The 14,607-nt window shown below is 35.4% G+C and overlaps 1 protein-coding gene across 1 annotated transcript in view; it reads right to left on the minus strand.

Moving 5' to 3' along the window:
- The window catches only part of PTPRD (protein tyrosine phosphatase, receptor type, D), a 289,678-nt gene that overhangs the window by 31,591 nt on the left and 243,480 nt on the right, over positions 1–14,607 (minus strand). The window contains 2 exon segments of the mRNA XM_009328051.1: positions 2,451–2,605; positions 3,244–3,363. Of these exon segments, the coding sequence (XP_009326326.1) occupies positions 2,451–2,605; positions 3,244–3,363 (275 nt within the window).

The raw sequence follows: 14,607 nt of genomic DNA on the forward strand, positions 1-14,607 counted from the left end.
GTGGAATGGAGAAATTTACAAAGTGAGCAACAGAGAAGAGAGGAAAAAAAAAATCTGAAAGCAGATTCTAAGAAAAAAATAGATAACATGCAAAACTTGCTTACTTTTTCTGTTTCAACATAAAATTAATTTTTTTCTGAGCTTGAAATGAAATGTTTAGGCACATCTAGCACTTTAATTTCAAACTAAATGTGAAAGCTTTTCATGTCACTGAATGCAAGACATAACTTTTAGCCTAAAAAAATTGTGCTGATGCTCTGTTGTTGTTCCTCTTTTGATTCTTTTACCAATTTAATAATGTCAAATTCAAAATGATAAGGCAATACAAATCTTAAAATACAATGTTGCTACAATATGCCTGGAAAGAGACACCCACATTAACATTACTATTATAAGAAAGACTTTAGTAACTTATTCTTGTTGGTCTATCAGTTAGATAGTCAACACATTAACATTGATGAGTTAATGAGTACATTCATAAACTTTGGACTGTCCACAACACTTGCTGCTACATGCCCAGTCACATAAAATTTTTAAATACAGAGACATAAATTTGTAAATTTGCAAGAAATCTGGTTTTATTAGTTCTTCTGCTCATAGGCAAATTGTTGGGAGTGGTATTTAAAAGGCTTGCTAAAATAATAGAATATGTGGAAATCTGTTTTGTAGATGATAGGTTGTATGAAATGCCTAAAATCTTAATGTCTCAAGAAGCTATACATAAGGCAAAGAGCTTCAACAAATTTACTACCAGGATATGCGTATTGTAGAGTATCAATAAATAAATCAATAGGAAAATGGGAAAAGAAGTCCCTCAGCAGGCATCAAATCAACACCACTGTTCATCAATACCACTGAGTGGCAATAAGCTTTGTATTTTATTTCATCCTTTCCAATTACTTGCTGTATGACTCTTAACAACTGATTTAATTAGTCTATTTTTGCATTGAGAGAATTTAGGTAATTATACTAACTTAACAACCTTCCCAGAGTGAGAGGATTCATTTCTTCTATTAATTTGGGGTTTTATTTAGAGCATAACATCTTCACTGCTGAGCACCTTTGGAGGCATGCTCTATATGGAAGCTGACGAAACTATAGCTGAGGCAATCTATAATTCTAGGTAATATTCAAAATGTTTTAAGATCCTGTAAATACAGGTACAGAAAGATTTGGCTCCATTCAGGAAATACTCAGCAAACTGTATAAATAGATTTGTATTATTATTTATATTTATTCCACATTCCTAACCCTGGTGTTTCAATAAACATTAAATGTCTGTCACCCATGTTTTCTGATCTTTTCTAAACCGTCTGTGCCTTTCAACATTGAAGTCCTGCTTATTTTGTTTTCCTGTTGACTTTATTTTCCCATCTCATTTACAAAAGCCTCTTTTAATCACCTTAAAAATGTTCAAATAACCAGCTTCCATGGCTGGCTTACCAATATCTAAGAAGCCAGAATTAGAGGATGTGGTATGCTGTAATCCTTGTAATTCCTATTCCTCAGTTTTTGGATGACAAAAGCAAGACTGATTTTCAAATATGCTAAGCATTTGTAGCTCCAGTAAACAGGGAATAGTAGCTCTCAGCCTTACTAACTGAAGGTATTCCAAAATGAAGTTCACAAAAATCAGTGATCTTAGGAATTCACTTTGAAAGGGGCAGCACAGTAAGCTATGTAAGCTATATCAACATAGCCCTGGAATGAGGGGGACCCGTCTTACAGCTTACTTCTGTGAGAATTAACACATATGTTTTGACAATGTTATCAGTGTGATTTTAAGGCTTTCTAAAAGGTCTGCTCTTGACAAAGATTTTCAAAGAATCTCCATCTCTTCCTCTTCATTTTCCTTACTTCCAGAACTTTATGAGGAGCTGATGTTTTTCTCTTGAGAGTTTATTAATTTATAACTCATAATGCCTAAAGAGGTTCGCTACCGTGCAAACAGCATGGAACGCTCATTTCCCCAGAACTGAGCTCAGCCTGTTCCCCAGGTACATCCTTTGCAGTTCCAGCTCCTCACAGTCGTAAGATGAGGGTTTAACCTTGAATACAGATTCTATTTCTACCTATTTTCAATCAAAGTTGCCATTTATCTTTCTTAATTTTCATGTTCTTTACTTTCATATACAATATAAGTAATCATTTCAAAAGCTGTTTCATTGCTCAAAACACACTTTCTTCAATATTCAGGTTCTTAAATCAACACTATCCTCTTTCTTTTTCATGTCACCTTCTGAATGCCATAGATACATTTGTATTCTCCCTGCAGACATTCTCCCTGTAGACCTTTAGATATTCTAAAATTAATTCCTCTTGCACAGACCAAAGAAAATAATTCTGGCCCATCCAAGTTGGCAGTGCCATAATGGTCTGCAACAATACAGAAAATGGCAATCTTGACATAAGATGCTTTGAAAATGCTTTGAAAGAAATTCTGGGCTTACCTGCAATGTACGACCATAGGTCCAGCATCAGGTGGGTTGCATGTCTTGACTCGTCGCAGGAAAGCTAAGAATGGTGTTGGGTGTTCTGGGACACCATGGTCAGGCCAGGCAGTGAACTGGAATTGCCTCACTTCCCTTTTCTCACTTGAACCATTCTATGAAATTAAAAAACTTCATGACAAAACTGCCACTCGTGATATTAGCACTTTTCAATGAAACAACTGCAGAAACACATATACCAGCAAAGTGTATTTAAATCACATTTGGGGCCAAAGAGAAATGGAACTTAGGCTATGGAGGGAAATGTTTCTTGTATTCTAAATTGCAGGATTCAAACAATGTAAGAGCTTTAACTATACTGCACAGTAATGCATCACAACAAATGCCAGAACTTCAGCTAGTATTTCATTCAGTTAAATGGTTTTTCATAGTGAGAGCTCTGTATTAACCTAGAAAACTCCATGCTGTAAGAAAAATACACTCCGTCTGTAGAAGTTTCACTGTTCAGTACTGCTAGGAGGAAACGTGGGACGAAAGTGGAAGGAGGGAAAGGGAAGAAAGGGAGTGCAGAAATAAGGAAGAAAGGCAGGGAAGGCAGGAAGCAAAAGGAAGGTGGACAGGAAGGCAGGAAGGAAGGGAGGAAGGAAGGAAGGGAGGGAGGAAGGAAGGGAGGGAGGGGAAAAGGAGAGGAGAGAAAAAGGAAAAGGAAGATAAAATGAAAATGAAAAGGAAATGAAAGGATAAAAGTTGCCTACATTTAAAGTATATTGTAAGTATATATAAGTATATATACCTTGTAAAGTGCAAATGTACGAACACAGTACGTTGCCAATTCAACAGTGTCTAAAAGGGTGACTTGGATTAGTCCGTAAGTTTCTGTGCCTCTGCTTGGCCAGTATTGATCACACTTCACCTGTAGTGAAAAAATATATAATTATTTAATACATTTAAAACTGACATTTATTACACATCTGAGTGTATATCACTGTACGTTTTTACAGTAAGTGGAGACAGAATGTTCAACAACTGCTAAGGATCCAACAGAAGAAATTTATTTTATCGTCATTGCTTCATTGCTCTTCTGGTAGTAGCTCTTACAATATCTTGTTCCATAATGGGTATTCGAAAATTCAGTGGGGCAGATGATTAGAAATACAAATAAGTATAGATACACTAAAGAAAAAACATTTTATAGTAGCTAAAAGTATGACCTATATCTTCAGTAACTCACCTTTCACAGTCCAGAATTTAGTGACAGTACTAATCCAGTAAAGGTAGACACACAATTTTTCAAATATTTGCCATATTTCACCTATTTCACATTAGTTCTCAAACATATAAACTGTTGCTTGGATGCTAATATTTAGTATGTATAGAAATATCTCAGTAAAAACCTGATTTTTTTGAGAAATAATTTTAGTACACGGATAAATGAAAGAGCACCAACAACTATTAAGTGCACTGTGAGAAAAAACAATTTCCTTCTCAGATCAGTGTTATGAAGCATATAACGAAATTGTGTTCATAGACATTTAAAAAACATGGTTTGACAGAGAGAGTTCATCCATCAAATATTAAAAGGCACAGGACATTTAATTTAGAGAAATCTCCGTTTCAAAACACCATAGTTTAGAATATTAACGAGCTGATATAATTCTGTGTAAGATAAGAGAACCATATGTTTATCATCATTGCTGAGGCTCAATAATTTGTTTCAGTTAAAAATGGTATTTATAATGAAAGCTATTATGAAAAAAGAAATGCTGAACCCCTAAAACAATCAGAAAACATGGTACAAAGTAGTATGGGGGTTAAATAATTGAAAATATTTTGCTTTCAGTGACTGATACGTGAAACTGAGACAGTCTCCGTTCTATTTATAGCAATACATTCTTATCAATTAGCCTTGCATATGGTGCAGAAGTGTATTCTGAATCCAGTAATAATATATTGCATTTTTTTAATAAATGTCTTCATTAATCACTCTAAGCCAGACTCATACCAAATTCATTGAGAACACACAAACTGTAAGAAACAACAAAAGCAGAATATTGCACAGTATTTCTGATAAAAATGTTAATTATCATGCTAATCCAAGAGAAAAACTGATGATTCCCCCAAAGTGGAAAATGCGTATTTGAAACTCATGTGTTCTCCAGGTTTCTCACTCTGCACAGTACTTATTGAAAAAGACTTAGTATGCTCTCAAACTCCCCAGTCCCGAATAGCTTTTGCTTGCAGATCACTTTATTTTGAGGCTCACAGTTCACAAATGACAGTCTGAGAACAAGGAATCTAGATAAAGAGGAGAAAAAATTCTAACCACTGAAGCAGGTGATGAACATTCATTAGAGGCAAAAAAACCTGAAACAATTTTTTACGGGAATTGATAGCTTAATTTATAGATAAGGAATTGGAACAAAGTAACTAAAAATGTTTATTGATACTACAGTCTTAAAAATGGGATTAATAGTGTATAAAATCCTCTTATTAAGAGGAATTACGTAATTGCTTCCTTGTGCCATTTACTGAAATAATGAAAGAGTAAGTATTGCAGGTACTTCAGGAATATCAGTGATTTATTTGCAAGATTCCTAATACTAAAAGAAGGCACCGTGGTCTTCTGCAAATCAGATAGAGAAGGTATATTTTCAATTGAGTTATTTCAAGTAATTATAGTAAATCTAGTTTCACTTTAATTAATATAGACACAGTATAACTTGTGTCTATATTGGTTAGCTGTATTTTAGACAAACAAGTTGTGGTTTATTATTTATTATTTATTAATTCCCATAGAATGACATAAATTTTTTCATGGAAAACCTTGATACATAATAGCTGTTGTCTGTAATTTTAGCAACTACAGGTTTAATATAAACCTCTGACTAAACCTGTTTGGTTTGAATGATCTTTTAAAAAAATGAATAAAAATGGTAGAATACTTTATGTATTTTTAATAAAATGAATACAAGAAATAAATGTCTGCTATGCCTTTGCTTGCTTAAACATGCAGTTTTCCTCTTTACCTTGCAGTTCCCACATATAAATTGTACACTCATAGAAGCAGTGCCAGCTTCCAGAAAGCATGCCTGAAAAATTAACCAGCTTTCTCACTAGAAAGACATTATAAAAGCAACTTCCAAATGTAATAGAGAGAAATAAATGTTCAACACAAAAATGAAATTGAAATTCAGAACATAGTAGGTTACCAGCATCTTTGCAAACAACAGAAAATACTTGTTTTATTTTTATTTTCTATAGTAATCTAATGTTAAGCATATACTCAGATTTAGAAGCCTGTAGACAATTGCTCCTTTTCAGTTAGGCTGGGAGAAAATAAATGTGCCTGCTCTTTTAGGTGCAGATCTTAGGTTTTTTTTTCATTTATTACTTTATCCAACAAAAACTCCAAGAATTTTAAAATTTTTCTAAAATACTTCCTGTGAGAGCTAGCTGATACAGAGGACTGCTGCTGAAAGCAGACATTAACTGTTCAAAAATAAATACAATTTGTAGACCAGTGTATGTATTACTTGAAAGTGGAAACTGATGAAAATAAGTATCAAATTTTTAGAAAGAAAACCTGATTTTGGATTGATGTGGATTTAACCTTCTGGAAGAGCACATGAAGCATAAGCTGATGGAACTATAACTTTTATTTCTTTTGCCTCTTTATTTTTCTCAGAACAAGAGGTCTTCTTCAGAGATGTGCCCTTACCTGCCTCCTACACTCTTTTGCTCTGTGATCATAAACCTTACATTCCCAATACTCCTAACAATTTAGAGTCCAATTTATCTTTGTGAGAGATCAGAACAATGTTTTCTATTGGACTTCACCAGCAGCAGAGAATCGAATAATATAAGTTAATTGTTAAGACACTATTTTCTGAGACAGAGTTCTTGTTAAATGTTTTATCCTATGTTAAGATCCCAGCCTTCAGCACTTAAAGTAAGTTTATTTTTCAGAGGTTACCTGTTAATGTTTTTTTTAGAAAAAAATTCTCAAACCCCTTGAGTCATCCAAAATTTAACATTATATGTCAACAAGTCAATTCTGAAAGTATTTGCCAAATGTTTTTTTGCTTTAGGTCTTTGGTCTGTGTTTAATTTCTCTGCAGTAAGGGCAATTTCTTCCTCGCTTGTGTACATTGTTTGGAAAACAGACAACTTTAATGTGGTAAAGTATGGTGATGATAACATGCGTCCTCCTTCAGAAATACAATTACAGGGTTTATTTATTTTCAGAGTTAGTCTGTAATACACCTTTGGTGAATTTCATAGTCCTCATCTTCCTCTTATCCACCCAGCTTCCAGTTCCAAGGGTTGATCTTTTCCTCTGCAGACTATATTCACCTGCACCCAGTGAGAGCTTTTCTGTGCCACTAACTGTACACGGTTACAGAAAACAGCTTTCACCAATAATTCTCTAATGTTCTCTTGCATGTCACGAAAGATGGCAAGATGAACGAAACAGACACATGAGCATAGAAGAACTCATTGGTGATTTCAAAGACTATTTTTTAAAGAGAAATTAAATTACAAGTAATGACAAGCATTTTACTACTACTTTCACTATTTCATGATCATAGGTTGCACACTGCCAAAACCACTACATCTGAGATCAGAGCAGCTCTCAAAAGACTACTAAATATATTATGAAATCTTTTAAGTACTATAGTAGTAGACATAGCTAGAAGACATAACTAATGATAGGCACATTCTCTTAACCTGCCCCTCAAACATATACATTTTGTTTCTCTACATTTCTTCCACTCAGACCATGCAAATCCTTGCTCTTTGTGGAAGTACGAGCATTTGCTGAAAGCAAAGCTGTAAGAAAATGTAAATGCCTTCTTTTCCATTAAAAATGAGAAGCTTGAGACCATTTCAGACTTGAGGGGTTTAAGTAGCTACAGAGTTCCTAAGAGTATTTGTGGATATTCACACTTCAACAAGTCACAGACACTAGAGAAGGCGCTACCATGCATCAACAGAGCTGAAGGAAGTGTATTTCCATATGAACATATGAATACAAAGATTCCTGACATTCAAGGGTAGAGAAATAATTTTCCAGTATAAAGTTCCATCATTCAGGCTGAAAAGCCCCTTCAGGTGATTCTTAACACATAAGCCAGCTGTTACAGGCCAGCTCAGATTGTAAGGACAAAATGCAGATCAAGAAAGAGACAGCAAACTAGTAATAGGCAGATTCATATAGTACATTCCTTGCTATAAGAACAGCATATGAATTGTGCTGAATCTGGAATAGGAAATAACAGCAGCATGTAACATACTTCTTGCTCTGGTTTTCTTAATAATAATAGTCCTGCAGACAAAACTTTCTAATGACATTTTCAGATAGTCTTCCTTCAAAAATAAAGTATCTCTACAATGATGTTGAATGATAATAATAATAATTATGCAATGAAAAAGGTAATGCCAGTTGTTGGCAATGGAAACTGCCTGAAACCCTATCAGGCTAGCTTAGTGCCTCAGACATTCCAGCTAATGTTCTGTCTCCAAGCAGTTGCTACTCTGAAGCCATCTTCCTTTTTGCAACAATGCCTTGCCACCTAAAGATTGGGCTGGTTTGAGTCTAAAGATAGTAGTAACTGACACTAGTACATGAGATTGTAATGCAAAGATTAAAAAAAAAAATCGGAATAGAGAAACACATTTGTTAGGCCTTATTTGAACAAGATTTGGTCAAGTGTCACTCATTCACTTTAGTCTAACTCTAAATGACAGAATAAAAATATAAACTCCTATTCAGAAGTAAGGCTGAAAATAAAACAGTTTAAAGTTTTACATTTTGCTTTCAGAGAGGCACTGAATTTAGTAGGATCCTAAATTCTGAAAGAACTGAACACCCAGCCCCAGGCAGACAGATCCTTTTAGATCTCACCAAATGTAATCCCAAAACAATTAATCGCTTCTGGAAATTTTGGTTCTTTGAATATATTTTTTACTACAGAAAAAAGAACATTTGTATGCACTGGTCTCTATAACGATTTATAGTAGATATGCACCTGTGAGTATGTAAAAGCAAAGCTGCTGAGGTTTAGTCTGGAGAAAAGGAGGCTGAGCAGAGACCTTATCACTCTACAACTACCTGAAATGAGGTTGTATTGAGGTGGGTGTCGGTGTCTTTGCCCAGGTAACAAGCGATAGGACAAGAGGAAATGGCCTCAAGTTGCGCCAGGGGAGGTTTAGATTGGATGTTAGGAAAAATTTCTTCACCAAAAGTGTTAACAAACACTGGGACAGGCTGCCCAGGGAAGTGGTTGAGCCACCATCCCTGGAGGTATTTAAAAGATGCTTGGGCGTCTTAGGGGCATGGTTTAGTGGTGGACTTGACAGTGCTAGGTTAATGGTTGGACTTGATCTTAAAAGTCTTTTCCAACCTAAATGACTCTATGATTGCTGAAGCTCATCTGAACCGAGTATTTGGAGTTTAAAAACTAGATAGAAAATAAGCACTTCTGCAGTGCAATGTAATTCTAAGGTCTTAATTACAGTAGCCTTGAAAAAAAAGTTCCAAACAGGATTTGGAGACAACATAAATGAACTTTAGGCTAATCAATTCGTAACAAACTTTAGCCCTTTAGTAAGTCTGCAAATCAACCCTCATTACACCCTTACTTTTTGAAATTTCTGAGATATGATTAGTAGGCTAACAGTTAATAGTGAAAGATAATCGATAATTAAAAAGATAACCCCCAAACTGTTTCCATTCTGATCCTTATGACAGAGTGTTGTACGGTTAGTAAAACAAAAGGAAAGAGATATTAAAAGGAATCTTGGGCATACTTGAAATGTGTTCTCTAGCTTGTCTTTCACCTTCATCTGTACAAGCCAAGAACAGTTCAAAACTATACTGCTGGCATCAATGTGAGATGCCCTTTTTGAACTCTTCCTAACAGCAGGGAAAGCAGGGTCTTAGTGAATTCATTTGGAAGGATGAGTCTGTCAAACAGTTAAGTACAGCAAGATTTTCCAAAAAGGTCTTGAAAAGGTTTATTTGAATGGAACCGAAGGGAAAAGTGAATGGGCTGACTACTTTTTGCTTCATCCTCTTCCTGTACTCAAGGCTGATCGCTGTGTGCAGCCTGAATAATCCTTTCACTGAATGAGATATTACATTACAGTATGAAGAACATATTGAACAATTCAGCTTACTATTCAAGTGCTCTAATGAAGATTTTCTATTCTCCATACAAGAGAGCTATCTCTTTTAGCTGATATGAATATTATGTAAGACATCAGTGAAACAAAATAATCAAAAGAGTGAAACATCAGAGCAACAAAATTCTATTACTCTTATGCTTTTAGTTCACCTGAAAGCCAGAAGTGAATGCATGAGACAGCATGAAAATGAGAAACGGTACATTGGAGAACATTTTGGGGACCTTAAGAGGTTCCAGTTTGGACTTTGATTTGTGAATGGAACTTTGAGTCATGGTGAGCTTTCAATTGCTAGTTTAATACATGGATAAAATTCTGAATCTCATAAATGTATTTCATACAGTTCCCATGATATTAACCAGAAAGACCACCTAGAAAAAACATCTATTACCACCATGTGCCTTTCAGTAGCCAGCTGTATCCATTAACTTCCTTAGAAAATAGGAAGAGCTTTGTAAATGATGGAAAATGTAGATCATAATATTCTCTTTCAGAGACACCTGTCTGAAGAACTTAAATTTTCCAGATGTATTTCTCACCATAAAGGAGAACCAGTCTTGAGTCTTTCACCAGAATCTGCTAAATAAAGAAATGTGGGGTTATTTTCCCTAAATGACACTAAATTCATTCACTGATCTTTTCAAGCCTGAAATTCCCTGAAAGAACTCCCTGCACTGAAGTAATAGGTTGCAGTGCTAAACCAAACATGAGCTAATCATTACATTTTGAAAACAAATATGCAGAATTTTTAATTTTGCAAGGAAAACTTCTAAGTCAAAATGTCAATGGCCATTCTCTACATGTGGCATAGTCCCTCTGTCTGTATTAAGAGAAGAATTACATGAGGTAGTAATGTATGTCTTACCTCAAGCACAAAGCAAATTAACTAAGCAAATAAAGTCAAATTACGGAGTTACAATACAGTTTTGACTAAACCACTTTCTATACACTTGCCTCAGGGAAACAGTATTTTTGAGACAACTATCAGTTTACCATATGGACACAGAATCATAACACAAAAAACTGGATGGTTGCCTTGAAAAATACTTGTGGCAGTACCAGGTATTGCCATATCCTTTCAGGTACGACTGGTGTAAACAGTTCTTGAAAGCTTACAGTGGAAGAGACTGCACAAAATATCCTACGGAGTTTGCTCCTTTCATGACATTCTATTTTGGAAGTTCTTTAACAGTTTAACATAAATCACATTTGCTGCAAAGTTTATTTCTCCCTCCTAGAGCCCCACAGGCAGGGAAAATGGTTGATTGCCATGAAATTTTTAACAGCCTTTCACATGCTGGAAGACTATTATGTTTTCCTTCACTCTCTTATATATAAAACAGATCCAGTTCTTTCTGACTTTCCCCATACATCGCTTCTGGAACCTCTGATCATTATTGTTCTCTTCTAGATTCTCTGTAATTTACCAACATCTTTTCACATGGGGCATTCATTCTGTATGTCCTCAAGTCCAAATGTGTATAAGCTGAAATAACCAGACATGGCATGCCAAAACTACTTTCAGCCTATGCAGTGGTGTTACAACATTTCTTTTCACACAAAATTGACCCTGCTTATAAGTATGGCATTTCAACAGCTATTTTGGTGGGTGACATAATAGTCTGAGTTTTAGCTGGGGCACCTCGGCACTGCACTTCCACCTGTAATGTGCCTAGAAAAAGAAACTTTAAGCTTTATTAGTGAGTGCAGTCTATGTTGGTATACATCGAGGATTACATTCTTACATGAATTAAGTACCTATGACTGACTGTATTTCAGTGAGAGTTGAGCATGCCCCTGCCCTTGCGCCTCTCAGAATCCTTCCATAATGAACAGCCATATGGCTGAGTTTCACAGTTCTGACACGGTAACTGGTGACTCCAGCTTATACAATGGTGTAGGAATTCTTGGACTGTGGCCATTGCATTCTGTTACAGTGAAAAAAACCCAGTACAAGCCTACACATTTTTATTTTTATTTTTGTAAATCTGGTGAACACATGGTCTACTTAACTTTGGATTTTTCTTTTTTTTTTGCCAGCTCTCTCATTCATTCTTCTTCTGACTCACATCTTAGCATGCTGAGAGCACTAAAGAAATGAAATAAAATTCTGATAGTACATTACTGATACAGAAGTTATTGGTTTGCCATTAGAATCAGGGAATGAACAATGACAAAACTGCACATTTAATTCTTCTTCAGTAAAACAATACAATTCTATATGAGATAATGCCATCTGCAACATGTCCTATCTGCTAATACAGTTGCTGGGAGAGATGTTAACTTACCTCTTACAGATAAAGACGCATTATTTTTCTAGTTACTGCAAAACGTAGCTAAAATTTTTATTTATATTTTTCTATGTTTAAATACATCTTTCACAACTTAAAAAACCCCACACATTTTTACATACCTGTGCTGCCCAATATAAAACATCAGTGCAGCTTCTATGCACAAATAATTACATTTTGTCTAAATACAGTAGAATACAGGTGCACTTGGAAGCATATTTATATAATCTGTAATGAATTGTTAAGTGCACGTATTGATGACTTTTCTACTCATATTAGTGAAGATGTCTATTGTCACTTATTTTCGATCCAGTATTTTGACAGGTAATAGCTCCAGTATTACCTGTCAAAACATACTTAGGAGGAAAGATCTGAAATTTGCTCCTGAAGCCCTGCACAACAAATGGAAAACTACCTTAATCACAATCACATAAAACTCTGCTGCACAGCCTGTATTTGTCTGAAAGACCTTCATGCATTTCCTACAGACAAGAAAACAACATTCTTAGTTTTCTTTGCTTATTATTTACTGTTGTGCACATACTATTGCTTTGTCTTAGCTATGACATCAGCTACGTTAGATATCAGTGCCTACTCTGCCATCAACAAATGAAGTTTCATTAAAAATTTTAGCAATTTGCGCATTTGGAGTAGAACAATTTAGGGTTCTTCCCAGACCTGCCTTTATGTTTTCCGTGCCTATAGCAAGACTTAGGTATCTTTGGTGGCCAGAATTTTGTTTCAAAGCTATTCTTACTAAAGAGTCCGAAGGTACAATTACACTTTCCACTATGCTTATTCAAATGTTTTTGGTTTTTATACTACTTGAATCTGAAAAAAGCTTCCCTGATTTAGTATGTCCCACTCCTCAAAAAAAAGCCAAACCCACCAAACAAAACAAAACCCCCAAAATTATTTTACTCCAGTTGCCACCTTCAAGACACACATCTTCATCTACTTGATATTTCTACTGTCACCCAATCTCAATTTTTCTAACACATGGGATAGTCTATAAATCTATAAAAAATGAATTGAAAGACTTAGCTGGAGTGTTCCTATTTGGGGAGATTCAGACCTGTTGCATGTCACTTGGAACAACACAGGTACCTATTTAACATTGCAGCAACCTCAGGAAAAGTCTGCCTGGCTTTTCTCAAGACAGTGCCAGCCCTCCTGACTCTCTCGGTTATCAGTGACCAGCTGAGAGAAGCTAAGTCCAGGGACTTTTAACTATCCTTAGATGTTCTTATGGAACTGATACAGGCTCCATGCAAATAGTCCCACCTATTTCAATATTGGGGAACAAAATCTGAGACAGGATACATGACTTTTATACTGGGTTTGTTTCTACCTCCCCCTTCCCAGTGAAAATCCAGGATGCAAGATGTTAAACTTTGACAAACCAAGATGATTATTCTATGCTTATATTTTTATATATTCTTGGCTTATAATATTGATGATGATATCCATTTCCTGACAGTCAAGTAAGTGTCTGGAACAGGCTAACAGAATGCCACAAATGTAATGTCCCCATGTATTTACTTAGTCATTAGCAGATTTGAATGAAGCTGATAGTATGAAAACTAAAGCCTTCCTCATCAATATAGAAGTTCAGAATCTGGCTCATTTGAATAATTGCTAGGGTCATTATATTGTCATTTAGCGTTGACCTGATTCGTGTTTTTTGACAGAAGATTCTAATCCTAGGCACTATGGTCCCAATGTAGAAAATATTGCCAATGAGGTTAAGGAGGAAAGCTATCAGCTCCAAAACAACACAGCAAGTGTATTCAAAATAAGGAATTACGTAGCAAAGAAGGAAAAGGTTGAATTCTCTTTCAAGAGGATGATCCACAACAGTATTGTACCCTGAAAGAGGGGCCAGAACTAAATGTTTCCTGTTTGAGGCAATATTATTTTGCTATAAAGCGAGATTCCCTTCTTCATCTGATCATTCACATCATTTGCTACAGCACACAAGTTCTCAGAACATTAAATTAATTCAGAGGATCTGAAAAAAAAAGAAAGGAAAACCTGCACTGCTAGGGGTGGAGGGGAAGGCAGAGGAGTGGGGAAGAGAGGTATCACACATTAATACTTTACAGATTTCCTTAGTGTAACACACAACTGCTTTTTTTAATCTCTAATTTGCAACCTTCAGTATAATTCTTTTATTTAATTTAGATTAAACTCATGTATGTGACAAATATGCTACCAGCACTGTTCCATGTACTGCCAATGTGTATAATCCTTTCTGATACAAATTATGTGCATGGTAGCTGAATGATTGGACTGACTTTCTCTCCTTAGTCTGGTTTAGGTCAAGTGAGATTCAGGTGATGACATTTCATACGAAACCAACAAAGTGTGAAAGGTTATAAGTGAAAGAGCTTCTCTTTTCCTGCAGCTTCCTTTTAGGCAAAGAAATGAATAATGAATTCACTGTAACATCTTCATTTGATGTACTCAGTTGTAAAATATGTACATTCTCAAAACTGAGGTTACTCAGACATCTAACACATCTAATGAACCAACTTTGTTTCTGCAGATGCAACTAAAATCCCCATCTTTATCTATGCTGTCCAGGTTAAAAAGGCTGACATCAAGCTGCAGGACTACATAATGAAAAAAGCAAGCTAAACAGAAAAGACGACATGGAGATGGAAAGTAGATGAAGTCCC

The sequence above is a fragment of the Pygoscelis adeliae genome, unplaced genomic scaffold, assembly GCF_000699105.1.
Source record: "Pygoscelis adeliae isolate BGI_AS28 unplaced genomic scaffold, ASM69910v1 Scaffold45, whole genome shotgun sequence".
Classification (NCBI taxonomy): Eukaryota; Metazoa; Chordata; class Aves; order Sphenisciformes; family Spheniscidae; genus Pygoscelis; species Pygoscelis adeliae.